The 24832-nt window shown below is 53.2% G+C and overlaps 9 protein-coding genes and 1 non-coding gene across 10 annotated transcripts; 5 read left to right on the top strand and 5 right to left on the bottom strand.

Annotated features, from left to right (window-relative positions):
• Window positions 1-401: 401 nt before the first annotated feature.
• On the bottom strand, window positions 402-1502 carry BKA58DRAFT_117616 (uncharacterized protein). The gene is made up of 2 exons (XM_046164071.1): window positions 1081-1502; window positions 402-1027 (listed from the first exon to the last, which is right to left on the bottom strand). Exons 1-2 carry the CDS (start codon window positions 1410-1412, stop codon window positions 442-444), a joined length of 918 nt encoding a protein of 305 aa, XP_046027192.1. The 5' UTR covers window positions 1413-1502; the 3' UTR covers window positions 402-441.
• A 1355-nt stretch (window positions 1503-2857) lies between these two features.
• BKA58DRAFT_117580 (major facilitator superfamily domain-containing protein) lies at window positions 2858-5278 on the top strand. Its single transcript, XM_046164069.1, has 4 exons — window positions 2858-3566; window positions 3635-3747; window positions 3797-4169; window positions 4218-5278. The coding sequence occupies exons 1-4, from the start codon at window positions 3272-3274 to the stop codon at window positions 5189-5191; spliced, it is 1755 nt and encodes a 584-aa protein (XP_046027191.1). The 5' UTR covers window positions 2858-3271; the 3' UTR covers window positions 5192-5278.
• BKA58DRAFT_117581 (uncharacterized protein) lies at window positions 5279-6753 on the bottom strand. Its single transcript, XM_046164070.1, has one exon. It carries the CDS (start codon window positions 6584-6586, stop codon window positions 5366-5368), a length of 1221 nt encoding a protein of 406 aa, XP_046027190.1. The 5' UTR covers window positions 6587-6753; the 3' UTR covers window positions 5279-5365.
• Window positions 6754-7507: 754 nt separating this feature from the next.
• Window positions 7508-8710, top strand: BKA58DRAFT_379428 (ClpP/crotonase-like domain-containing protein). The gene has a single exon (XM_046169809.1). The coding sequence runs from the start codon at window positions 7839-7841 to the stop codon at window positions 8568-8570; it is 732 nt and encodes a 243-aa protein (XP_046027189.1). The 5' UTR covers window positions 7508-7838; the 3' UTR covers window positions 8571-8710.
• Window positions 8711-9670: 960 nt separating this feature from the next.
• BKA58DRAFT_418792 (cellobiose dehydrogenase-like protein) lies at window positions 9671-11710 on the top strand (the record flags this gene model as incomplete). Its single annotated transcript, XM_046172683.1, has 2 exons — window positions 9671-9719; window positions 9780-11710. 2 exons carry the CDS (start codon window positions 9671-9673, stop codon window positions 11708-11710), a joined length of 1980 nt encoding a protein of 659 aa, XP_046027188.1.
• Window positions 11711-12503: 793 nt separating this feature from the next.
• BKA58DRAFT_117534 (FAD dependent oxidoreductase) lies at window positions 12504-14277 on the top strand. Its single transcript, XM_046164068.1, has 2 exons — window positions 12504-13373; window positions 13421-14277. The coding sequence occupies exons 1-2, from the start codon at window positions 12644-12646 to the stop codon at window positions 14164-14166; spliced, it is 1476 nt and encodes a 491-aa protein (XP_046027187.1). The 5' UTR covers window positions 12504-12643; the 3' UTR covers window positions 14167-14277.
• Window positions 14278-15391: 1114 nt separating this feature from the next.
• On the top strand, window positions 15392-15463 carry BKA58DRAFT_t32. The gene has a single exon. It is a non-coding gene; the product is annotated as a tRNA-Ala (tRNA).
• A 389-nt stretch (window positions 15464-15852) lies between these two features.
• BKA58DRAFT_437200 (uncharacterized protein) lies at window positions 15853-16152 on the bottom strand (the record flags this gene model as incomplete). Its single annotated transcript, XM_046173470.1, has 1 exon — window positions 15853-16152. The coding sequence occupies one exon, from the start codon at window positions 16150-16152 to the stop codon at window positions 15853-15855; it is 300 nt and encodes a 99-aa protein (XP_046027186.1).
• An 833-nt stretch (window positions 16153-16985) lies between these two features.
• BKA58DRAFT_356552 (uncharacterized protein) lies at window positions 16986-22662 on the bottom strand. The gene is made up of 5 exons (XM_046168661.1): window positions 21794-22662; window positions 21315-21747; window positions 19231-21268; window positions 18646-19150; window positions 16986-18592 (listed from the first exon to the last, which is right to left on the bottom strand). Exons 1-5 carry the CDS (start codon window positions 22231-22233, stop codon window positions 17440-17442), a joined length of 4569 nt encoding a protein of 1522 aa, XP_046027185.1. The 5' UTR covers window positions 22234-22662; the 3' UTR covers window positions 16986-17439.
• Window positions 22663-23223: 561 nt separating this feature from the next.
• On the bottom strand, window positions 23224-24261 carry BKA58DRAFT_409712 (uncharacterized protein; the record flags this gene model as incomplete). The annotated part of the gene is made up of 4 exons (XM_046172164.1): window positions 23224-23520; window positions 23573-23994; window positions 24051-24078; window positions 24124-24261. 4 exons carry the CDS (start codon window positions 24259-24261, stop codon window positions 23224-23226), a joined length of 885 nt encoding a protein of 294 aa, XP_046027184.1.
• Between the last annotated feature and the right edge of the window lie 571 nt (window positions 24262-24832).

Raw genomic sequence — 24832 nt, 5'->3', positions numbered from 1 at the left:
CGGGTAGCGCTGATGTTAAATATCGCAGGGTAGCTCAACCCCGAAAACCTTCGGAGGCCCTAAGTCGACGCGAACATCGTCACGTGTGGCGGTGCAGGGAAGTGAGCTTTTGTTTGGCAAATTCCTTCTTGGAAACATGTAGTCAGGGAAAAGCAAGGGTATCATTGTTGATGTACCCACTGCAGGCCACCAAACTTAACCAATGGTCTCACTTATTCCTCAACACACACGAACCACGGACCAGACATGATGCTCACACAATCAGAACGAGGCGGATGTGCAAGTCAGGGAATTCTTCGCTTTCTTTCCCGTGGACTTGGCTTCCAGCTCAGCGGCCTTGCGTTTCTCCGTGGGCTTTCTGACCCGCTTTGGGCGTGCCGGCTCGTCCGATACCAGAGCACCAGTTAATTTCATGACTTCCTCCTCGATATCTTGCTTGGCTTATAGCCTCAGGACCAAGCGCGCATGTGTGGCACATCGTTCAGGCGTCGTGGCGGGCGTGATCGGAGGTGGCGGCATCCTTCCGACACCTTTTTCTCGTCTATTCGACGTCGATGTAACATCCTGATTCTCCGTCGCTAGAGGAGTAGCTCTTAGATTCTCTAGTCCGATACTTACTGTGGATGTCGAACGCGGTGTGCCAAGATACAAAACCTCCGGTTCTTGTCCTTGAACTTGTACCTCAGCAAAACTGTTCTGCGTGCGCATCTTCCACTCGCCCAATTCCATCAGGACCTTCGCTTGGTTGTCTAAATCTTCACACTGCTTCAATGAAATCCGCAGGAGTACGTCGTGTTTGTGGGCAAAATCTTCGTAGTCTCTACGCAGAGTGCCGTATAACAAGGAGAGGTTATCGAAGCGCTCTTCAAGGTCGAGACATGACTTTGCGCTGCTGATTTGTAGAATATCGAGTTCTTGTCGGAGGGCACGGATGCTTGCTTTGGGGTCTATCGGAGACATCTGACGGCTTCCGGGTTCTTGGGCATCGTAGAATGTGGGTGGTGTGTTGTAACGGAGAGGGACGAATCTATGTGATGTCAGCAAGCCACTTACCTGACCAGAACATCCTCGATAACGTACTCATCCGAATAGCCTGAACGACAGCTCTCAATTTCGTACTGTTTACTCCTCGATGGAGTTTCGTATTCACTGTCATAAAATTCGTCGTCAAGAACGATGTGTGAATGCCCATCGCCATCGCTGTCGGACGGCTCGCATATAGAGGACAGATCGATGACATCGTGTCGACACACCTCTTGGTGGCAGTAGTGATCATTGCGGGCTGCTGGCCATTTGGGCGCAGCTTCGACCGATCGGGATGCAGCAAGATGTTTCCGTTCTGCTAGTAGCGCGTAGAAGGCATCGACGGATTCAGCGCTGTTCATGCTGACGAGAGGTTCGGCGCCGCACATATTGGTAGCTGGTGGTAACAGGTGATAGAAATGATGGCGGTGCTATTGATGGGTGGTGTTTATGGCACTGCTGATGGAACATGCTGGTGCATGTCACTCGAAGGAAGGCTGACCCATAATAGAGCGGATCAATGGCGAGGGCTACTACCTCGTCTAGTTTGAAACGTCGTTCGCCGTTGCCATGTGGGATGAAAACGCATCTCACCGCGAAGCAGCCTCGACGCAAGGCGGTAGCAGTTGGAGTGAGGAGAGATGGAAAGATCGAATCAAACAACATGTATCTTTTTAGGGCTGATACTAGGAAGATGCCGACAGACGACGGACAGTGCACATACAACCATCAGCGATGAACATTGCCGTTCTTGCAGCTTTGCCTGTAGTGTAGCTCGGGTGAGGCAGTCGGTGTTAGATTCAGGCGATACATGGTGGACAGAACCGAAAGATTCTTGATCCTACCTTCGCCAAGTAATGTCGTACGTAGGTTACATTCGGGTAGCGCTACAGTACCAAGGCGATACGAGGTCAACAGAAAGGCTATGGATCCTTGAATCGAGCATATCGCGTGACATTGCCCGTTGTCGATACGACTTGCTTTAGGGCAGGTCCACCTTCGCGCCTGCTCGGCACGTGCTGCCAGGGAAAGTGTTGCATTCGGAGGAGACCGCTGAACTTACTGTAGTGTTTGGCAGGTGTGGAGCCGGGCAAGGGTCCAACAGCCTGCTATAGTGAACGGCAGATTTCTCGTTGCAATTCGGGCGTGTCGGTCTCGGTATTTCCAGTAGATTAGCAGTGGCAGGCCGCGCATTCAGGGAATGTCGATCTCCCATCGATGTTGGGGTCGAAAGCATCCCGCGCCTTCTGTGATTGATATCTCTGGGACGTCATGCCTGATCTGGGCATGCAACGAGAACACCCGAGCCACCCCGCTTACTGTCGGTGTGATTAACGTCTGTCGATAATTTGAGGCCGGTCTTCTTAGCCATTTCGCGTGTGCAAAGCCTGAGAAAGTAAACGTAATCGGCACGTCTTTAGTCTAGTCGCGTTTCGGCACGCGGCAAAATTCTTCGGGTCCGCCACAAGCGAACGGCCTCGCAATCGACGCGAGGTCAACGTAGTGGTCGCGACGACGATCTGTGTTGACAGCCATCAACGGCACCGATGCACCTGGTCTGTGAGCTGATATGTTCATCGATGGCTCAGCGTGTAGACTTCTGTCATTGCGCATGAGGCGCGCTGCCGCAGGCGCACCCACGCACAAGCAGTGAGACTGCAAAGCTTACCAGACCGATGGTATTGGCTAAGGCCAAGCCTAATAGGATCGAGCGAACCACAGAGGCGACGTGGGATGATCTTTGCAGTGAACGGTAGAGGAACGTGATGGGGTTTGATGCTTGGTCCACCAAGCACTACGTCACCGCGCGCCTTAATGCCGCTACCTTGGCGCACCGTACCAACGACTCCACACCATCTGTCCGTTCCAAAAGATTTTTTGACAGGGGCGGCGCCGGGGAGAGCTGGAGTATATGAGGGGCCATGACCCTCCTCCAGGACCGAGCTCGTGTAACTCTTGTCATCAATTTCCTGCGACCCTGTAGTCGCGGAAGCTTGCCATATCCAATATACAAGCTTTTCCAAGCCTCACAAGCCTTTAGCATCCTGCTTGGGTGAAGACGCCGTGACGGTTCGACACACGACAAAACCACCAGATTACAGCAACATCGACGACTCGACGACCCTGGACAGCACCATCCCAATCGCGACTGCCCCATTATCGCACCCCTCTTTACCATTGCGCCAACCCCAAGCAACAACTCCACGCCTATCCTCCATCGCGCTACCACCGCTATCATTACGCCAAGATGGTCCGAACTATGTTTGTGAATCCCTTCAAGGCTCATCATGTCGACGAATTCCCCGGCGTCCATGTGCCTCTTGATGATTCCACCCATCGCGCTTCTGTAGCTTCCACCCACCCACGCGCCTCCCTCGCTGCAACAGAGAAAACGACCAAAGACGACAAACCAGAAGATGGCCTCACGCGCCCTGACAGTAATGCATCTAGTGGTGTTGTTAACCATGGCTTGACAGTTGCAGCATTGAAGGCAGAGATTGAAGCAGAGGTCGCTGCTTCAGACAACGACACGCCATATGACCGTACGTCGTGCGGCTTCTCCTATCACCTCCGGTAATTTTCGCGAGGAAACAGTACTGATCTTTCACAGGCAAATCCAAGGTTATTAACAAAGCCTTGCAAGATATGGGCATGGGCCGTTATCAATGGCAGCTTTTTGCCCTTTGCGGTGGCGGTTGGATGGCCGACAACTTGTGGCTGCAGGTGCGCATATCAAACCTCCCATCAACCAACAGGACTTACCAAGATACAGGGTGTTGCTCTTACACTACCACAACTCAGCGTTGAGTTCGGTGTCAGTGAGACGGAAGTCAGATACACCACACTGGCGCTCTTCCTTGGTCTCTGCATCGGCGCTTCCTTCTGGGGTACCGCTTCTGACATTATCGGTCGCCGTCTCGCTTTCAACTTTACTCTTTTCCTCGCTGGTGTCTTTGGTCTTGCATCCGGCGGCGGGCCCAACTGGATCGGCACATGCGCACTCTACGCTTGCATTGGTCTTGGTGTCGGTGGTAACCTCCCAGTTGACGGCGCTTTGTTCCTTGAATTCCTGCCTCAAACATCGGGAAACCTCCTTACGCTCCTTTCCATCTTCTGGCCCGTCGGTAACTTGGTTGCCTCGCTTCGTAAGTTGACACCGCTCGCTGTCCTGATGACTTGCTAACGATCCCCAGTGGCTTGGGCTTTCATTCCCAACTTCTCATGCGCCGACGGTACTCCCATCGGACAGTGCAGAATGGAAGACAACATGGGCTGGCGATATCTCATTCTGACTCTCGGCGCGATCACATTCTTCATGTTCATCTGCCGCTTCTTCCTCTTCCATCTTTACGAGTCACCCAAGTTCCTATTGTCTCGCGGTCGTCAGGCTGAGGCTGTCGCCACCGTTTATGGTATTGCGCACTACAACAAGACGCACACTTGGCTCACCGAGGACATTCTCAACCAAATCGGTGGCGACCAGGAAGTCACCGGAGAAGACATCAAGCTCGGCGTCTTCGAAATCGTCAAGCGCTCCCTTAGCCGTTTCTCGATGAAGCGCTTCAAGACCCTTTTCCAGGACAAGAAGATTGGTCTCACCACCGCACTGCTTTGGTTCCAATGGTCGACCATCGGTATGGCTTACCCGCTTTTCAATGCTTTCCTCCCACAGTACCTGAAGAACTCGGGCGGTGGCGTTGAGAACGACATCAGCATCGTTTACCGTAACTACGCCATCACCGCCATCGTCGGTGTCCCCGGATCCATCCTCGCTTGCTACACTGTCGACCTCAAGTACGTTGGCCGCAAGGGCACAATGGCCGTCGCCACCGTCATCACTGGTGTTTTCGTCTTCCTCTTCACCATCTCTTCCGATTCCGACTTCCAGCTCGCTTTCACTTGTCTCGAGGCTTTCTTCCAGAACATCATGTACGGTGTCTTGTACGCGTACACACCTGAGGTGTTCCCCGCCCCAATCCGTGGCACTGGTACTGGAATGAGCAGTTTCTTGAACCGTGTTGCTGGACTTTGCGCGCCTATTGTTGCTATTCAAGCGGGTGGAAGTAACCCCAAGGCGCCAATCTACGCCAGTGGTGGATTATTCATTGCGGCCTTTTTCAGTATGTTGGTGCTGCCAATTGAGACGAGAGGCAAGCAGACTTTGTAGATGGTACGCATTAAGTACTTTGACGGCAGGACCGTATGGTGTAGTTGCATGGTATCATATACCGCTAAGAAATGACAACTATCCACTCCATGTCAAATCACTCCACCCAGTGTCTCTTACCGTGTGCTGCAACTGGCCACCACATGCCCACCTCTACATACGCGGAACCCCAATTCACAGCCTCGCCCTCACCTCCCTCAACCTCAAACCCCACCCCATCAACCACCTCTCCACCAAACCCTCCGTCACATCCTCCACCTCCGGCAACACCTCCCTCGCATTCTCATTCCCGAAAACCAATGCCTCGTCTTCCCTCCCCTCACCCGCCTCCATCAAAAACGCATGCATCTTGAACTTTTCCGAGTCCAACATTCCCAACCACTGCGGCAGACTACACTCCTTTACCTCCAGTCCAAACCGCTCGACCAACACCTTCTGCAGCAATACCCAAGGCGCGGGGCGGGGGTGCATCATGTTGTAGACCTTAACCGTGTCTGTGTGAGCGTCTGAGCTCGGTGGCGATAATGTGATGTTGGCGATGCCCTCCGCCAACGAATTCACAGGTATCCAATCCACAGCATTCATCCTTACGGGCCAGTACCCCAGTGTCTGCGCCGTCTTAAACGTGACGTACAGCCAACCTTGGATCGGCCACTGCGGCGCCTCAGGCAAAGCAGACGACGCACCACCAATCTGGCCTGCGCGTACGATAGCCACGCGTACCCTGTGTTCTTGTCCTGCGCGAGCGAGGAGTTGCTCCGCGAGACATTTGCTCTGACCGTAGCCGGTATTCGCTGCGCTGGAAAAGTCCCAGGCGGGGACTTCAGGAATGAGCGCGGTGGAAGGATGCTGGGTTGGGTGGTTCATTATCGAAGTGTTGGAGGAGATGAAGGTTATACGAGGTTGGGGTGTTTGGGGCGAAGCGGTACATGCTGTGATAACATGTTGAACAGCGTTGAGGAGGGGTAAGTAGCCGATGAGGGGCGTCGTCCAGTTTGCGTTCCAGGCGTTGAAAACAATTTCTGAGACGGAGGTCTTGAAGTGGGTGTATTGGATAAGGTCTAGACCGAGGTTTGGGAGTGTGATGTCGGCTGTTATGAAGGTGAGGCGGGTGAGGTCGTCGTTGCTGATGCGGGATAGAGAGGAGGTGGTGCGTTGTTCTGCGTCTTTGCTACGGTTTAGACAGAGTATATTGGCGTTGGGGTGCTTCTGAAGGAGAGAGGCGGTGATGTAAGGGCCCAGGAAGCCTGTGGAGCCGATGATGGCGATGATCTTTTGTTCGGTCATTACTGTCTGTGAGAAAATGTTGCTCTCTTTGATTGAAATAAGATTCTTGGTGTCTATGATCGGGGTGGTGGGAACCCTCAGAAGCTGTCTATTGATACTATTACGCATGCGAGTGAGAGAAGAATTGGTTTGGTACGTGATGTGAGGTACAGGTTCGTTTGCACCTTATACTTGAAGATGGTTGTCGGGAAGTGAGGTCACGTCCACGGAGATGCTGAACATGCCGTGTAACACCCATTGGTATGCAACAAAGGGGCGTCCTGCTGATAGTGATGTTAAGCCCGAATCTCAGCCTCTCCAATGAATTGAATGTAAGATGCACACTGGCCGTCTTCAATTGACGTGACTTCATGCCAAGTCTTCCGGATGCGTGCTCATTTTTCATGGAAGCGTAAAGGGCCCAACCACGGGCGATGATGTGCTGTCGAATTGCATACAATACACATTGATTGTACCGATATGTGTGGAGCGATGCTGCGGGACCACACCGATCGCACGTCCCGTTGAGTTTCCAGCCTTCTACCCTTTGCCCTTTGCTCTCACCTCGCGTAGATCGTGGCTGAAGATGGCTGAAAGGGTAGGCCACTGTCGAGTGATACACGACAGGGCTCTGTATCGCGTTGCTCCCATTGCATGGTGGATCTTGGTAGGTGTTGACTTTGGTGTCTCCCCATGTCCACAATACGGCCTGCAACGCTTAGATATAGCGTGATAGTAATCAGAGAAGGCTAAGATTTAAAACGGAGAGGTCATGGCGCGATAGGTTAGAGACAAATCAGAAAAAAGGTCTGTTGGCGGCGATCAGTTCACATCGCAGCATCTGCCGTTGTACAACCTGCCAATACCCGATACGTTACAGTTCGCATACGCGAGTAATTATGAGCGTAAGGGTGACCCAAGGCTGAGGCATGGAAAAGGGAGGGTGAGATGATCTTTGGTCGTGATGATAGAGCGACGTGTGGAAAGACGGGACGGTCTAAGAAAAGGCCAATGCGGCTCCACAATTGCCACGCGCTGCAAGCCTTGACTCCTTACCTCTCCATGCCATATGTTGTCTACGCCCGCAACAGCAGCTGCGCTTTGGCCGGATCTCGCCTGAGGAGAGCAGTATCTATGTCTCCGTCGAGTCATCGAATGGCACGGGAAGCACACGCTCCAACGCGCGATTGCGGCCAGGGTCTTTCCCCGCATCTGGCTGCCGAGGCTTCAACACCATGAAGTTTGGCATCTTGAGACCGCAAAACGATGCGTAGCTTTTTGAACCCGCGAGAGCTCACAGCACAGGCTCTACTCAAAAGCTCACCTATACCTGGGTGACCTCGCACCGCCATTGACGTCGTAATCGCGATACCCAAACACAATGGCACTGGGAAACTACACCAACCTACGCGTCGACCGCCACGACCGCGTCTTCGTCATCACGCTCGCAAAAGCCCCTGAGAACCGAATAAACGTCGCCTTCGCACAAGAAATAATACGCGCGCTCCGCGACATCGAGCAAGAACTAGGCGCCGACTCAGAAGGCTGTGTGATAACGCGAGGAAACGACGAGAAGTTCTGGTGCACAGGACTCGAGCTAGACGAGAGCGACACAAACCCGTTCGCAAACAGCGATGGTTTCTTCCCGCTCCTAGCCACCTTGCTCGACTACCCGTTCCCCACCATCGCTCTGCTAACAGGCCACACATTCGGCGGAGCCTGCCCCTTCGCTCTCGCGCACGACTACCGCATTATGAACTCGTCGCGCGGCTTCTTCTCTATGCCGCCTGTGAACCTCGGTCTGCACTTCCCTGGCATCGGGTTTCTTCCAAGGCTTAAGCTAAGGCCGCAGATTGCAAGGAAGATGTTGCTTGAGGCGCATCGCTGGACGGGCAAGGAGGCATACGAGGATGGCATTGTGGATGAGATTGCGGAGCCGAAGGTTATGCTTGAGGTTGCGCTGAAGAAGGCGAGGGATGTGCAAGGGAGGGCTAAGATGGGCGTGTATAGTGTGCTGAGGAATGAGCTTTGGGGCGAGGCGGCGGAGAAGATAAGGGGGATTTGTTATGTGCATGGTAAGATGGTTACTGCGCCTGCGAAGGCGAAGATTTAGAGTTCTCGGGTTCTGTGAATTTGGAGTGAGGTGCATAGTATGTAGCTGGTTCCTTCCACAATTCGCGTGGACGTGCCTCATTTCGTCATGGACCCGCGCATCATCCCATCGCAACTTCCTTTCGCCTCATCTCACTTCAGAACAACCTATCGCAGCAATGATTTTTCTTCCATCGACTGTCCTTGGGTATGTCAGAGCCATCGCGTACACTGAGCAACCCGTCACGACGCACGAGGACTTCTACTTGATGCGTGACATTTGATCGCCATCGATTCTGACAACCACACTCGTCTCTTCGGCGACCGGACCGAGAAAATGCGCCTATCGGGCTATCGACAATATCCGAGTATACGTATAAGCAGATGTACTCGTGTATCGATTAAAACTATATATCTGATGCTGACAGTCAAAGGCTAAAAGCGTCGCTTCATTTATTCAGTCCTGCCGATCTCCATTCAGATTAAATCATCGCCAACATGCCCAACAGCACCATGTGCAATTGACTAGACCCGGGCATTCCGGTTCTAGTGGCTCCAATCTGTCGCGCGACGTGTCCTGCAAAGGACAGATACGGGACGCAATGTCATACCTGGTCTGAGTTGAGGCTCAAAGAACAGCAATCAAGGCTCGTATGACTACACATCCACGCATCTTCCGGACCTGTGTAACGGGTACATGAGAATAAGACGCCATGCAACTCGAGGAAGCTACTGACATCCGGAGTATTTTGCCGCAAGCGGAATGCAGCAACAATATACCACCAACGTGGAAGCGGATCCAACACTCAACAGAAAGTACTGCCGTTCGTACTTTCGGTCATCATAATACCTTCTGAAAGCTTATTGCATGAGCGGATGATGATACAGCACTCGGCCGACGATCATCGTATGATACGTATTGCGTCTCCCGGCATTGGACAAAGGGATCCATGGCGCATATGTATAAGCGCCTCGCGGCTATCTGTGTGGTCTGCGAGTTTTCTGTTACAAAAAGCGAGCACATCTTGTATCTCGTGGTTACCATCCGCGTCTTCGACAGGATTCAGCTCTCCGCTACGGTATAACGTTATCATCTGGTAGAGTCTACGTTTTTCGCCGACGATGAGGATAGGCAGGCTATTCTTGACGCTTGTTGCTGTCAGTCATACAGGTACTTGCTCCTATACACATATGTATTTCACTTCACATCTCTTGATTGACGCTATTGCAGCATATAGCCAAACTACCAAGCGGTACTGCGATTTGGAAACCTCGATTTGCTATTCTGGGTGGACCGGCACGAATGGTATCACCTTTGGTGTCGCTCTACCCCAGTCGAAAGCTGCGCCTTTCGATACCGTCTTGCAAATTGTGTCGCCTATCAAGAATGGTTGGGTCGGATTCAGTTGGGGCGGAACGATGCCATATGTCCCACTTACAGTCGGATGGATGAATAGTGCATCAAACACCTCCATCTACTCGTCAAGAATGGCTTTTGGCCTGAGTTTGCCTCAGCCCTACGCCGATGCCGAATACTCGTACATCAAAGGGACTGGATACAATGCGACTCACTGGACTCTGACTGTGCGGTGTAGAGGCTGCTCCCAATGGCACGATGTGAACGGTAATCTGGTCTCCATCGACGCAAATGCATCTGCGCAAAAGTTCGCCTATGGCTTGTCGAGTAGATCGCCTGCTGAACCAGCGAATAACAGATCTACTTTCAACGTGCACAATTCATTTGGAAACTACAGAATCGACCTCATGCGAGGTCAAAACACGGACTTTGATGAGCTAGTGGCTGCGAACCTCGTCGACAATGGCCCACCAATATCAAGCAGCACCCCAGTACCGAGCTCGACTTTCAGCGCAATATCGACTACGATGAGTATGAGTACTGTCACTTCGGGATTACCACAACCAATCCAGACAGGAATCCCTTATTTGTGCGCTGATGTTGCTAACCTCGCATTTCCTGTGAACACTGCGAAAGGATGGAAGGCTACGAAGGTCGCGGGAGGACTGAACCAGCCAAGAGGGCTCATATTCGATAACGCTGGAAACCTTCTTGTCGTACAGAATGGTATGGGTATTACAGCTCACAAAGTTGCGCGAAACGGCTGCCTCACCTCGTCCAAGACCGTCATCGCTCAACGTAATCTCAACCATGGCATTGTGCTCAGCCACGATGGGAAGACGCTATTCGCTAGCTCTGCAACTTCAGTATTCTCCTGGTCATACGATGCAGCTACCATGAGTGTCTCCGAGAACTCGACGACAGTCGTGACAGGCATGGACAGTAGAGGACATGTCACCAGGACGCTGGAGATTCCGCCCAAGTACCCGAACCTCCTCCTCGTCTCGCATGGATCGAACGACAACTTTGACTACGGCTCTGCGGACATTGCAACGGGCCGATCTTGTATCAAAGTTTTCGACACGGCCGCTGTCCCCACAGATGGCTACGACTACGCAACCGGTGGCTATCAGATGGGTTACGGGCTCCGGAATGAAGTCGGTCTGGCATTCGATGCTGATGGCATGCTTTGGGGAGTCGAAAACTCGTCGGACGAGCTACATCGCACTATTGACGGGGTATCCGTGGATATCCATACCGATAACCCAGCGGATGAGATCAACTACCTTGGAGATCCATCCAAAGAAAACACGGACTGGTATGGGTACCCCACCTGTTACACAGTCTTCAACCCGGCATCGATTGCAGATAAACCATTCATGATGGGTGAGCAATTCGTCTTGGAGCCCAACGCTACCTTCACAGACGATACCTGTAAGACACGCAGTATACCGTCGCGTCTTGCTCTTCCCGCACACTCTGCACCCCTCGATGCGAGCTTCAACAAGAACTTCACTAGCATGTACATTACCCTCCATGGATCTTGGAACCGCAATCCTTCGATTGGATACAAGATCATTGAAGTGCCGTTTACCAAGGGCGCGAACGGCTTCGGACCGAAAGCAGCGGTGAATAATACGCAGAACTGGGCTGACGTCTTCTGGAATCCGGATGTGGATTCTTGCTCGACCACGCAATGTTTCAGACCCGTGAGTATCGCGCAGGATAGGTATGGTAGGATGTATATTACTAGCGATAGTGGGGCGGAGGGGGAGATGATCATTCTAGGAAAGGAGTCAGAATAGATAATGAGATGCGTGGGATGAGGGCTGGAAGCTTTTCGCATTCGCTTAATGTGTCCCTATATTAGACTCGACCATCTGCTACGTCTACCAACGCTTCGGAATCCTCACTAGCTGTTTGTCTGCCTGCCTCGGTGCGCTCCGCGATCGCTATTCGTCGTCGCATGTTGTCTCGTGAACATCGAGGTGTTCAGGCACCGTTCGCGTGGTCATACCGAGGTATCTGGCCTACGGAAGTCTTGAGTTTCCGATAAAAACAGGGGCTTGTAGCGTAGTTGTATACCAGCCCTACGAATCCTTCCGATAAGGCAGCCACGAGTTAGCTGGTGATCATGATCTGCGGGGTACATGTGACTGGGACTCTCAAATCAACCCTCAATGCATCTCACCAGCCGTAACCTCTCTCGCCCATGGTAATCCAAAAGGGGTCAACAGAGCGAGTCATGCCTGTCGCGCTCCAGTCATGTTTCCTTTTGTGGCAAGGTGAGCGGCGTGCGGGAAAAAAGCAACTAAGGATCTGCCTCGGCAAAAAACTCGGTGACGTATTTACCGCTACAACAACACTAAGATTGCGAACGAACACCCCAATCGCACGGCGGTGAAAGGCGGCCGTCAAGGACTAGAAGATGGACGAAATATCTAGTGGTGGGGTAGCGTGCGCAACGTGTGGCGTCGCACGATGGGGGTGGAGCCACCTCGGAGGTTGAGTTGATTTGGTACAAAGGTCGACATGCACCGGCTCCCCTGGCAATTGCCCACCACTGACTTGGTGTCATAGCTTTTGTATTCGTCGGACGCTGAGCATATATTTTGTGTCGCGAAGATTGATTGAGTGATCGGTCTACTTCACCTGCTTCCTCCCCACCTCCCCACATTCGCGTACCTGCGCCGGCATCCTTTCTCCATCGTCAGCATCGTCAGCACAACCGGCCCGCCATGATCGACTCGTACTTCGACGTGTTAATAATCGGCAGCGGCCTCAGCGGCATCAACTCCGCCTACCGTGTCCAAGAGTCGCTGCCAGACGCCAAATTCGCCGTCCTCGAAGCCCGCCACGAACTCGGAGGAACATGGTCACAATTCAAGTACCCCGGTGTACGGTCGGATTCCGATTTGCATACCCTGGGCTTCCAGTTCTATCCATGGAGAGCGAAGAACCCGATTGCGAGCGGCGAGAGCATCATGAGCTACCTGCAGGAGACGGCGCACAAGTTTGATTTGGACAAGAAGATTCGGTATAGACACAAGGTTATGAAGGCAGATTGGAGGAGCGAGGAGCAGCGGTGGAGGCTCGAAGTGGAGGTTGGAAATGATGTTGGACGAGAGCCGCGGACAGTGGTGTACTGGACCAAGTGGCTGATCACTGGTACTGGTTACTACAACTACGACACCCCTCTGAAGGCGAATATCCCCGGTATCGACAACTTCAAGGGCAAGGTCGTTCATCCGCAATTTTGGCCTGAGGATCTGGATTACAAGGGCAAGAAGATGATCATCGTGGGTAGTGGCGCGACCACTATTACCATGATGCCTGCGATGGTGGATAACGGTGTGGGTAGTGTGACGCAGTTGCAGAGAAGTCCGACGTACATTATGAGCCTACCGCAGAAGGACCAGGTGTGGTTTGAGAAGTGGGCGCCGGAGTGGTTCACCCTACGCTACAAGCGTAAGTCTTCTCTCCTTCATCTATCAGCCCCATACTAACAACCCCAGGCTTCATGTTCACTCTCGTCCCCATCCTCCTCTACAAATTCTGCATCTGGTTCCCCACCCTCGCCTCCAACTTCCTCGTCAAGAAAGCCGCCCAACAACTCCCACCCGATTTCCCCGTCGACCCGCACTTCAAACCTGGCTACAACCCGTGGCAACAACGCATGTGCCTCTGTCCCGACGGCGACTACTTCAAAGCCTTCAGCAGCGGAAAAGCACACATCGTCACCGACACCATCAAGAGCGTTGTCGCCGACGGCATCGAACTCAACAGCGGAAACAAACTCGACGCTGATATCATTGTTACTGCCACGGGCCTCAACATGCGTTTCCTCGGCGGCATCGACGTGCGCGTCGACGGCGAGAAGATAGACATCTCGCAGCAATACATGTGGCGCAACGCCATGCTTACCTCCCTCCCCAACCTCGGTAACATCATCGGCTACTGGAACGCTTCCTGGACTTTAGGCTCAGACGCCGCGTCCCGCCTTTTCGTCCGTTTGATCAAGCATCAGCAGGAACAGGGGTATACCAGTGTGACGCCTGTCATTGATGAGAAGAGCCGCCAGAAGACGGTTAGTGCTAGTCCGCTCAACAGCACGTATGTCAATGTGGCGATGAAGAAGATGCCGAATTGTGCGGATGCGGGGCCCTGGAAGCCGAGGGATAATTGGTTTGCGGATAACTGGGGGGTTACGAGGGGGAGTATTGAGGAGGGGTTGAGGTGGGAGAGGGTTAAGGTTGAGTAGGGCGTTGGAGGTTGGGGTTGGGGGTGAAGTGTGACGAGGTGTAGTGTATGAAGTTCTGATAAATGATATTTGAGTTATGGTATCTTGGTCTGAAATGGTGTTGTGTCGAGAGAGTCGTGTAGTGACGTGTCATGCTCCTTCTAGCAGGAAGGCATGTGTCTCAAAGCGGCACTTCCCTTTCCCCTTCACTTTCACCGCGTCTGTGCTGTCTTTTCAAACTGCTTATCTCAACGACCCCCGTCTTGCAAACTCTTTCTCTAGACCCATCTTACACTCACTCCGCTCCATCGCGACTCCCGTTGTGCACGTTGCGCGCCCTGGTATACACGCGCTTAAATCCTTCATGAGCGCCACCGGTGCCGCGCGATGCGAGTTAAAGGATGCCATCGCGTCATGCCAACAAGGGAGGTTTGACGATCCGCGACCTGGTCACAAGGTTATGTAGCCTTCGCGCTCAGTTCGCGACGCAGGAATTCACGGCACGGCACCAGCGCGTCGTCTCTGCGCTGCCCTGAATCGTTCCAGTCGCGATTACTACGAGGGCGAATGACGATCCGCGACGTAGTTACTCACCAATGCAGTCTCCGCGCTCAAGTCGCGACGCAGCCATCTACTCCATTCCACCACCACGTCTTCTTCGCGCAGACCTGAAACAACCTCAACGTGCAGTACTCTCGCGATAACGAAGCGGCTCCAAGACCGGCCCTGATGAATGCAAGCGCTCGATCAACTTCGATGCACTCAAGACAATCTTCTCGGACGATTTCGCGCAGCGCTATCGATATGTTGTGGGATATGAAAGAGATGGCGTTAGCGACCACCGACGATACAGAAATATTGTCCGAGCGACTGTGGTGTGGATGTGGTTTAGCATCGTCGTCGTGCTGCTCCTATGCGGTTACCGAAATGCAGAAACCTTGTCAGCGTCGGTCGCTCGAGTGGAAATACCTTCGATGGCTATACCAACATAACCTTCGACCAAGTCAACAGTAGATGCCCATTCGTGTTGGCACTACCACCGACATGAACCCCACTCCGATGATGTCTGTGGTCGCGGCAAACCTCTGGAGCCATCTAGCGGCAAAGCTCACCGCATTACAGATGTGGGGCCATCCTGTCTCTTCCCACCGCACCCATCGATCTTAACTGTTGTGTCTACCAATATGAATTTTGTATTTTCTCCATCTCCCATCAAAGCAGCTCCTCTTCACGGAACAGCAAAAACGGGCTTGTGGTTTAGTGGTATAATACTCCCTTAGCATGGGAGTGGTCCAGGGTTCGATTCCCTGCAAGTCCATCTTTTTGCGCTCGTCGTCGTTGTGGTAGGGCGTTGCTGTGCTGTGTTTTTGTTTATTTTTGGTGGAGAAATTGGGATTTTTTAACGGAAATGGCTGGGGAGATGACAGGTGCGAGGTAGAAGGTTGTTACACCAATATTGTTGGGTTGGGGATACGAAAAGTCACCTCGCCGCACGCAGCATGCGTGTATCATGGCGGATCGCGGTAGTGCCTACTGGAGAATTGTGCGTCAAGAGTAGTCCGTTGGAGTCTCGTCATACTATGCCGTTTCGCTACTCCTTTTGCTCCGTCACTCATTCCAAGTTTTCAACAGCTTGGGTATGTACCTACAGCACATCCAGCCACCACGTACGAGGACGACCTCGAAGACCGCATACCGCACAGCCCTTCATCTTCGATACCCAACCGCTGCAAGCCTCCACAGAGAAATCTTCTTGTACGAGTATAACATGGCCTTCTCATCACCAAGATCAACGAACTCGTCCACCCCCAAGTTTCCGATTCCCAGCAATGCTGCTTCAGGCGTACCTAAACCCTGTCCGCTTCTCGCTTTTTGAGGCAGCTCTTCGCAACTGAAGATCACACAAGTGCCGTGCTTCTTGCCTGGCTCGATACGACCACGGTCCATATCGAAGTCGAAGCCTATGTTCCGCGGTCGATTGAACGAATAGTCAGGAGAAGCGGTCATGATGATGGACAAGCGCCCTCATGGGGATGAACCTGGTATAACTGTGTACAGCGATTGGACACCGCATACGCCACAACCTTCCGGAGAAGCTTCGACTTCGATGATGAGTCCAGGGACGTTGGTTCGAGCGGCCATACTCGAGCTAGGGACGGGTCTGCGGGTGATGAGCAGTTCAAGGGTCAATCTTTTTGCACTGTGGTCGTCGTTCCGTTGTGCTTGGTCAGTCACGTCTCCGTCTTTCCATTGAAAGTGTCGCGAGAAAAGGAGGGAGAGTCGCCAGCTACAGCTCTTCACGTCAAGGTCCGTGGCTGTTTTCGTATATCCATGGCAGAATTCTAGCACATCGTTGTGAGCGTCGTCCGGGCTTTTTTCCGCGTGACTACTGCTTTGGTTGGACGTTTCGTTCGCTTTGTACATGTTTAACAATATTAATATCTCGGGGACGCAGCTTTGCAAGGTGTAAAGCCGTAAACATGAACTGAGGGAGACGCTTTTTATAGACTATTCTGACTCTTTGGATATGAGTTTCTATACGACAGTGCGTTGAAGTAGACTCATACACGATACAGAGTCAGATATGCTGGGACTACGTAGTGGCTCCGTTACAGTATAGGACCTCATCGAGCTCTTATACTCCCGTATCCCTACACTGCTTTCTACTCTCCTATCGTCTCCCTCTCCCCAGGAAGTTATTCGCCCGTGTGTAGGATGATAGTCATATCTACATTTATCCCGGTACAGCTCTCGCACCACAAGTCATACCACAAGTCATTGACTCTTTATATGTCCACGTTTCACTCATATCACGAATGGGAAAGTACAGCAACAAATCGTCATCGTCTCTCAACAATCTCATTTTATGCAACCAGTAATCAGTATCCACACTTCCGCACTACCCCCTTCTCCCTTCTCCGGTCTATCTTCTCTGCCCTAAAAACCAAGGGCGTTAAGACCAAGGACGATGTACGTCTTGAACACAACGAAAACGCCATGCTATGCAATACAACCTAACGATGCTTTAACCCGTGTCCAAAGCCAAAGCCAGGCGAGACCGTGACGCCTTGAAATACCGCAACACGACGCCATTTCCATATCCACCGCTGAGCATAAACATGCCATGAAAAGCCAAAAGAAATGTACAAAGGAAACACATCCACACACGATAGAGTGGTGTGAAGGTCAAAGACCAGTCCACCCCCTTCTTCGTCGTACCTGGGTTAAATACCCATCTCCACCCCCATTTCCACCCTGTCTTTCTCTTTCAGGCGACTTTGTCTCCCCAGATTTCTAATCCTGTACCCCCTTCCTAGCCGCGGTACTCATCTCACCCCCACTAGTCTCTCTTCTCCTCCTCACGATCTGCAACCGTGGGAGCGGGGGTGCATTACTCGTCGAATGCACTGCCGGTGCACTCGGGGCAGGGGATCCAGTACTATGCCCATGCGCATGTCCTGGCGTCTCATTCTCACCTCCAACAACACTCTGCCTTCTTCGACTCACCGCCTCGCTAATCCGCCCCTGACGCGCTTTAGGTAATCTCGACGAGGACTTCGCGTTATTGTGATTCGCTTCTATGCGCGCGAGACTGGTTGCTGCGTCCCGGGATGGAGGACGCGAGGAAGTGCGAGGACCGGTTGGTGTGCTAGTGCTTGATTGAAGGGCGGCGAAGGAAGTGGAACTACGTGCGAGAGCGGGTGGTTTGGAGCGGCCGGAAGAGGAGGGAGGGAGGACGGCAGTGGGGTCTTCGGCGAGATCCCACATTGTACTTGAGGATTGGGAGCGCGTGATGCGGTGGTCGCTGCGGTGACCTGTCGGTGTGCCGGACATGGGTGGGAGCATGAAGGTGGATTTGAGAGAGTTGGGTGTGGGGGGTGTGAGGCCCATGCCGCTGCTCACGAGGGTGGAACCGGTGCTGGAGCCTGAGCCGTCGCGGCGGCCGGCTGAGGAGGCGGGACGCCGGAGGTTCATGCCTACGGTAGAGGCGCGACTAAGGCTTCGTTTGCCGTTGGAGCCTTTGCTGATGCCGGAGAGTTCGACTTCGTCGCAGGCGCGGACGAGCTCTTCGGCCATTTGGCGTACCAACACGGCAGAGTCGTGCTCCATGAGCCAGCTGATGCGCTCGTAGCAGCCGAATGCACGTATAAGCCAGCAGCCCTCGTCCTTTGCATCGCAAATCGTCCGCAGGATACGGAGGAAGTTGAGACGCGTCACTGCGTCCTTGTGTCCCAGCTTCTGTTCTGTGCGACCGAAGATCTCGGGTACGGCGAGGGAGGCGGCGATTGGTGGGGATAAACGAACCACCTTCTGCAGTGGCTCGAGCATGTTTTCAAAGGTGGAGTGTGGGAGGTCGGCGGAGGTATACGCGGAGATGATGGCGACGGTGAAGTTTGATTGCGGGGAGAGGAGGTATTGCTCGACGCGCGCGGTTTCTTCCTGGAGCCTGTAATAATTAGCATGCTGTACAGAATCCTAAAGACATCGTGAAACACATACCACACGAAGATGGCGTCCAGGGCAGTCACCGCCCAATTGCGGTCGCCCAACAGCGATACGTAGAATGCCAGACCCTTTGCATCCCACAGCATCTTTCGTGCCACCTTGCCAGAGTTGACCATCTCAAGCAACACCGGCAGAGCAAACTCTTTGAGCGGGCCGCCTTCGCGCACAACTTCCTTCAACAGAGGAATAATGTCCGACAACGCAGCCTCCTCCTGTCTGCTCTTGTTGTGTCGACACAAGTTGTACATGGTGTTGAGGATCTGGTTCGAGATCTCGCGGTGGAAGGGAGGTAGTCGCGCTGGGTCAGAAGCGGATCTTTGTTGACTGCGGCTCAATGCGTCTTTCTGTCGAGTCGACTTGAGTAGTTCGATTAGGATGTCGATCGCGTTGGAGTTTTGTAAGGCTTCGTGGGTTGAGGAGAGCGAGCTGAGATTCTTGATAAACTTGAGCATGGTGATCTGGTGCGGTGGCGCCATCTTGCGGAGATCTTTCAATACACCTGTGCGTTGTTAGCTATGTTTGAGTTTGCAACAACACCGTCGAACTGCCTAAGTCTCTGCAATTTGAGGGACAACTTACGCTTCAGAATCATCCGATCTGCCACGAGATCCTTGACATGACTCTCCGCTTGTGAGAAGATGAGGAAGATTTGTACAATCCTGCCGACGATTAGGCGTGCAACCTCGCCATCCTCCTCTACCATACGGTTCAACACCAAACTGAGAGGGTATAGTACGCTCGATCTCGAGAAGATGCGACAAAAGTCATTCTTAGGAGTCGGTCCTTGCAATTCGAAAACGCCAAATACGCCGTTGACACCGATGAGCACCAGGTCGCGCTCGGCGTCAATGTCCTCTTCCAAGAACTCAACTAGCACATTGATGCCACCACAGCCAATGAACATCTGTAGCGTTAATGTGCTTGTTTGATACATTTGCCGTACAAAAGCTGCGGCCTCTTTCCGGATGTCGCTAGGGAACTTCTTGGAAGCGAAGTAGCAAATAGTCGGAATGCCACCCAAGAACGACAAGCTCTCTTGTGATTCAGAGTCTTCCAGGATGATCAAATTGATGATCTTCAAAAGAGGTAGCACCACCTCGTTGTGCGGCCTAGTTCCCAGAATCTCCAATATAGGCAGCATGCCGTGGCTTCGTAGTATGATTGATCGCTTGTCCGGAGACTCGTGTAGTACCTGTAGTAGTTGATCTGCAATGTCGAGCAATTCATCGTCGGGTTGACTAGTCTTCAGACAGCCTACGAGGCTTTCCGTCATCTTCGTCAACCGATCGTCCCGGTCTCGCGCGACGTTGTTCTCCAAGTTGATATTGTCAAGACCCTCATCCAGGTTGGCGAATGGATCAAGGTCATCCTCGTCAGCTATGATGAAGGAGTTCGCCATCTTAGATGTGATCATGGCAAGACTGCTGTGCTCACTCCCACTATCACTCTCGGCTCGGCTAGGGTTAGCAAGCTGGCTCTTGATATCACCAAAGACATCTGAAAAGTCGTCACCTTCATCCTCAGCGTACTTTTGAATCTCGATTTCTGACTGCGTCCGTTGCAGTTGCTTCCGTGTTGATGTTGAGCTCGTCGATCTCTGATGGACATTGCCGTTAGACTTGAGATCGCGTGTTGACTTCGGACCTGCTTTCAGGTCGCTGGGATGGAACAATCGTGGGGAGAACGTGTCAGATGGTGGGCTGGAGTTGGTGACGATTACTTGTCTAGATGGTACGGCTGGCGAATTCGCGTACTGCATGGACGCCAGCTTACGCTCAAAGGCACCTTCGTCAGCTGGCATGAGATCCGAGTAATCCTCAACAGTGTCCTCGCGAAAGAGCTGGCTTGGCCGCGCTGGCGCTGTAGTCTTTGGCTTGGGAGGCTGTGCAGCCCTTGGTGTACCTCGCAGGAATGCTGTTCTCGGCTGAGGTTCATGTCTATCCTCATACTCTGATGTGGAAGCGTTCGAATTTGATCTTGAAGATGTGTTCGATGAAGACGCAGACGTCCTAGGTCTACCGTTGGCGCCTCTCGACCTCTCAACCGCTCTATGGCCCGATGCTTTAGGAAAGCTCTGGAATTGCGCCAAGTTCATCGGACTCTTCACCGTAGCCTCGCCATCATACTCTGCCATCTCTGTAACCGATTCAAAACTGGCAAAAGCCTTGAGCTTGTCGCTCGAAAAGAGACCGCCAAAGTTGTCCTGTGGCTTCAAGTGTGGCATCTGCAGGGCGCGGGGCGATATACTTTCGGCAAAGTCATTATCCCAATTGTCGTCATGGTCTAGCTCCGGGGAGCGGAACGACTCTGCAGTAGGTCTGTGCTTCGGGATGTTGAGATTAACATTGGCCGGATTCTTGCGAGATGAAGCAGCGGGACTGGCTTTCTGCAAGCCCGACACAAGACGGGAGCTTCGGCGCAGGGAGCTGGGTGACTTTAATGCCTCGTTCCATTCCTGCACGGACTTGACTGCTTCCTGATACTCGGTAGGTTTTGTGGGTACTGCAGGGACAGTCCGCTTGGCGCTGAGAATCCATGGGTGCTTGAGGAGGCGTTTTGCGGAGATGCGGAGCGTGGGATTTTTCTGGAAGCATTCCATGAGGAACTCACGCAGCAGCTGCACGGGTCAGAATTTGGGGTACACGTCTGGGGGAAATACTTACCGGTGAGGCACTGCCAGGTATCGGCGGGTGCTCATCGTTGACAATTCTGAACAAGGCCTGCATGGGCTGTAGCTTGTGGTAGGGCGGCTTCCCTTCGATAAGCTCAATGACTGTGCATCCCAAACTCCATATGTCTGACGACGTGGTAGCGCCGGATAGTTCGATTACCTCGGGAGCCATCCAGTACGGCGTGCCGACAACACTCGACTGATCCAGGCCTGACTGCTTGGTGGCTACACCAAAGTCTGCCAGCTTGACGAGGCCCTCCTTGGTCGTCAGAATGTTTGCGCCCTTGATATCCCGATGTATGACACCCTGTTCGTGGAGGTAGAGGAGACCGTGGAGGACCTGGGACATGTACAGCGCGACGAGGTTTTCGGGGAATTTTCCAAAGTTCTTGCAGATGCTGTGCAACGATCCGTTTTCGCAGTACCTGACCTCATTAGCTACGCCTTGGATATCCATTTCGGTCTACTCACTCCAGAATAATGTACAGACTCTCGGAGCTCCTTACGAAGCCGTTGTACTTGACGATATTGGGGTGGTTCAGGTTCTTGAGCAGGTCAATCTCCATCTCCATGTTCTTGAGGTCTGCGGTGCCCAGGTTCTCCAGGCGGACCTGCTTGATGGCGACCGCCTCGCCGGTGCCCCAGTTGAGGGCGCGGTACACGCTGCCGAATGCGCCTTTGCCCAGGCAGTCGCCCAGCTGGAAGTCCTTGAGGCCGTCGACGCCCTGGGCGGCCTTTTGCGCGGTGCCCTCTCTGCTCGGCCGCTGGTCGCGCTCGCGGGGCTGGCCATTGTGGTTGGAAGAGGACGACGACTTCTTCGCGTGGCCCGGCGTGTTGGCGGTTGGGGCGGCGGGTTGCGACGAGCGCGAGTTCGAGGCCGCGTGCGCCGGTCTGGAGGGGTGTGAGACCATATTGACGTCTTCCTCTGGCCCGAGCCAGCTGCTATGCCGTCCTATCGTCGGGGCTTGGTCTGTCGCGCGGCGGCGGTGCGTTGGCGAAGTTGGGCGGCGGCGGCGGTGAATGGCGGGCTGCGGTGTGCATATCCTCCCTCAACACGCACCCGGGAATCCAGACGGACGGCAGCGTCGCGGGCAAAGTCGCAATTGTTGTTGTTGCCCATGCGCGGCCCAGATTATGCGTTGGAGGGGCCCGTTACCAGCGCAAAGCAATTATCACTTGGGGATCCTGGCCGCGAAACACGCTCTAGCACGCCCAGCGAATCCCAGAGTCGCTCTCGCCTGCCAGAGGCTGCCGTTATGTCAGGAATCGTCGCCCAATGCTGCCGCGGAGATTCAGGCAGACGGGGAGTCGCTAGGCGGGCGGCGACTCGAGCTGCGGTGAATGTCTTGTTGCTACTCGACCTGCGCGCAGTAGCGGCCGCGCCGTTGCAAGCTCGCATCCTCGCTTCATGCGCCCTGCCCGGTAGCATCCACTCACCACGCTGCACCTCATGGCTGCCTCCGGTTCCGAAAATTGTATATGCACGTATGCATGTAGGTGCAAGCAATGCGACGCGACGCGCTGTGTACGTTTTGTTCTTCACAGCAAAATCTCGTCACAAAGACACATTGTCATCAAACACATCCTCTCCACGTGCGCTAGCCCCTTGCATAAGCCACAGCCATACCATCTCCATGGCCTACGACTCGCCCCGTCATCATCAGATGCTTGCGTCACATCAGCTATCCCTACCGCTATCGCTTACTATCGCAATCAAGCATCATCAGCATGGTCTTATCGCTGTCGCGGGGAATGTGGGGAATCGGCTTCGGTCAGCTTGTGGAAACCCGACCGAAGAGGAAGTGCCGATGCACGAGTCAAGCTGAGACGCCTAACAGCTGGTATCATTTCTCATCCTCAGGCTACTTCCATCATTTCCCTCACATCTTCGCCACCAAACTCTAAGAGCTCACGACGTTTAGCACACCGCCATCTACCGTGAGGATCTGGCCGTTTACGTAGGAGTTCTTGGTGAGGAAGATGACGGCCTGTGCCATCTCCGCGTCGCTTCCCGCCCGACCGTGTGGAACGTGGCCCTTCTCCTGGATCTTCTCATCCGGAAGGTCGCTCTTCTGGTGCTCGTCGCTTTCCTTTGCCGTCATCTCTGATGGGAAGTACCCCGGAGCAATGCTGTTCACGCGGATGCGAAGCTGCTGGAATTCCGCCGACATGAGTTTGCTAAGGTGGACTGTACCGCCCTAGTATGTACAGTCAGTAGAGATCTTCCACACATCAACACGGGTATCTCACCTTGGCAGCGTTGTAGCTGAAGTGGCCTTGTGCGTCCTTCATGATTCCCGACATGGACGAGATGACAATGACAGAGGCAGAAAGATGACCATGGCTCTCAGTTCCAGCTTGGAGAAGCGGCAGAAGGACGACAGTGGTGAAGTAAACGGCCGTAACATCGGTGTTGTAAGTCTCGGCCCAGCCCTCGAATGTCTCGTTGTCGAAGAGCTTCTTCTTCATGTCGGTTGCGTTATCCGCATCGGGGATCCCCTTCTCGCCTGAGATGCCGGCTGCGGCAATGAGAAGATTGATGCACTTCTCCTTGGACGCCAGCTCCTGGTACATGCGCTCCAAGTCGTCTTTCTTGGTTACGTCACATGGTGAGAGAGGAATGATTTGACCACCTTGGTCGGGGCTGTGTGACTTTGCTGCGGTCTCGAGGGCTAAGATGGTCAGTCTATCTGTCTATTCAATTCGAGGGGGCTGTAGTCGTGCTTACCTTCTTGTCGACGACCGGTAATGTAAACCTTTCTGATGTTAGGGTTGTTCATCCGCGAGAAGGAGGATCATACTTTTGCGCCATTCGCGGCAAGTGCCTGGGCGGCCATGAGGCCAATACCAGAGCCGCCTCCAGTTACTACGCACACATAGTCCTTGACTGAGAAGAGCTTCGCGACGTGAAGGTCGGAAGTGTTCGCTTTGGGAGGCATGATGAATCGAAGGTCTTTGTTCTGTGCGGTGTTTGGATGTGAATTTTTGGATGAATCGAGGAACGTTGAGTAGTTTTCGTAATTGCAAAGTTCAAAGACGAAGAGTAAGACGTTCGTGCAAAATACGTAGAAGTTCTGTTAGTATAATTAGCCTATGACGTACAGCTGTAAACAGCCCACCTGTCCCAATTAGGCTTAGCTCCAACGCGCTCATGCCACAGCCTCTCTTGCCTCATGCGGTCTCGCGCAAACTTGCCGTTCAGGCCGTCCAGCCTCGAGCTCCAACGTCCAGGCCGTCGCTTCCATGACCGCGCCGCTGTTTGTTCGACTTGCCTCTTCCGCGCATCATCGCATTGCTTTCACTCTTTCTTGAAACTCCATTATAATTTCAACTCATCCACGGTTGTCTAACGATGCCTACCCACGGCGTGTAGCACATACACGACAATCTCCAGAACTTGGAGATTATTACTTCCTTCATCTTTCCAAAACATCTTCACGCCTCTGAATACTGTGCTCACGGCCTGCTCACGCAAACTTACAAAGTAACATCGGTCTCGCCTGCCAGCCT

Source organism: Alternaria rosae, assembly GCF_020736505.1.
Source record: "Alternaria rosae strain MPI-PUGE-AT-0040 chromosome Unknown BKA58scaffold_3, whole genome shotgun sequence".
NCBI classification, from domain to species: Eukaryota; Fungi; Ascomycota; class Dothideomycetes; order Pleosporales; family Pleosporaceae; genus Alternaria; species Alternaria rosae.
This window is presented reverse-complemented; position numbering and strand designations above follow the sequence as displayed.

What these genes read in the sequence shown, in the direction of transcription:
- BKA58DRAFT_117616 (XM_046164071.1), bottom strand. Translation starts at nt 1,412, where the DNA reads ATGTGCGGCGCCGAACCTCTCGTCAGCATGAACAGCGCTGAATCCGTC. An exon ending in CGTTCAGGCTATTCGGATGA is followed by an intron (nt 1,028 to 1,080) that starts GTACGTTATCGA and finishes GACATCACATAG; the next exon opens with ATTCGTCCCTCTCCGTTACA.
- BKA58DRAFT_117580 (XM_046164069.1), top strand. Translation starts at nt 3,272, where the DNA reads ATGGTCCGAACTATGTTTGTGAATCCCTTCAAGGCTCATCATGTCGAC. An exon ending in CCGACAACTTGTGGCTGCAG is followed by an intron (nt 3,748 to 3,796) that starts GTGCGCATATCA and finishes ACCAAGATACAG; the next exon opens with GGTGTTGCTCTTACACTACC. An exon ending in TAACTTGGTTGCCTCGCTTC is followed by an intron (nt 4,170 to 4,217) that starts GTAAGTTGACAC and finishes AACGATCCCCAG; the next exon opens with TGGCTTGGGCTTTCATTCCC.
- BKA58DRAFT_117581 (XM_046164070.1), bottom strand. Translation starts at nt 6,586, where the DNA reads ATGCGTAATAGTATCAATAGACAGCTTCTGAGGGTTCCCACCACCCCG.
- BKA58DRAFT_379428 (XM_046169809.1), top strand. Translation starts at nt 7,839, where the DNA reads ATGGCACTGGGAAACTACACCAACCTACGCGTCGACCGCCACGACCGC.
- BKA58DRAFT_117534 (XM_046164068.1), top strand. Translation starts at nt 12,644, where the DNA reads ATGATCGACTCGTACTTCGACGTGTTAATAATCGGCAGCGGCCTCAGC. An exon ending in GTTCACCCTACGCTACAAGC is followed by an intron (nt 13,374 to 13,420) that starts GTAAGTCTTCTC and finishes TAACAACCCCAG; the next exon opens with GCTTCATGTTCACTCTCGTC.
- BKA58DRAFT_356552 (XM_046168661.1), bottom strand. Translation starts at nt 22,233, where the DNA reads ATGGTCTCACACCCCTCCAGACCGGCGCACGCGGCCTCGAACTCGCGC. An exon ending in AGTCTGTACATTATTCTGGA is followed by an intron (nt 21,748 to 21,793) that starts GTGAGTAGACCG and finishes TAATGAGGTCAG; the next exon opens with GTACTGCGAAAACGGATCGT. An exon ending in AGATCGGATGATTCTGAAGC is followed by an intron (nt 19,151 to 19,230) that starts GTAAGTTGTCCC and finishes AACAACGCACAG; the next exon opens with GTGTATTGAAAGATCTCCGC.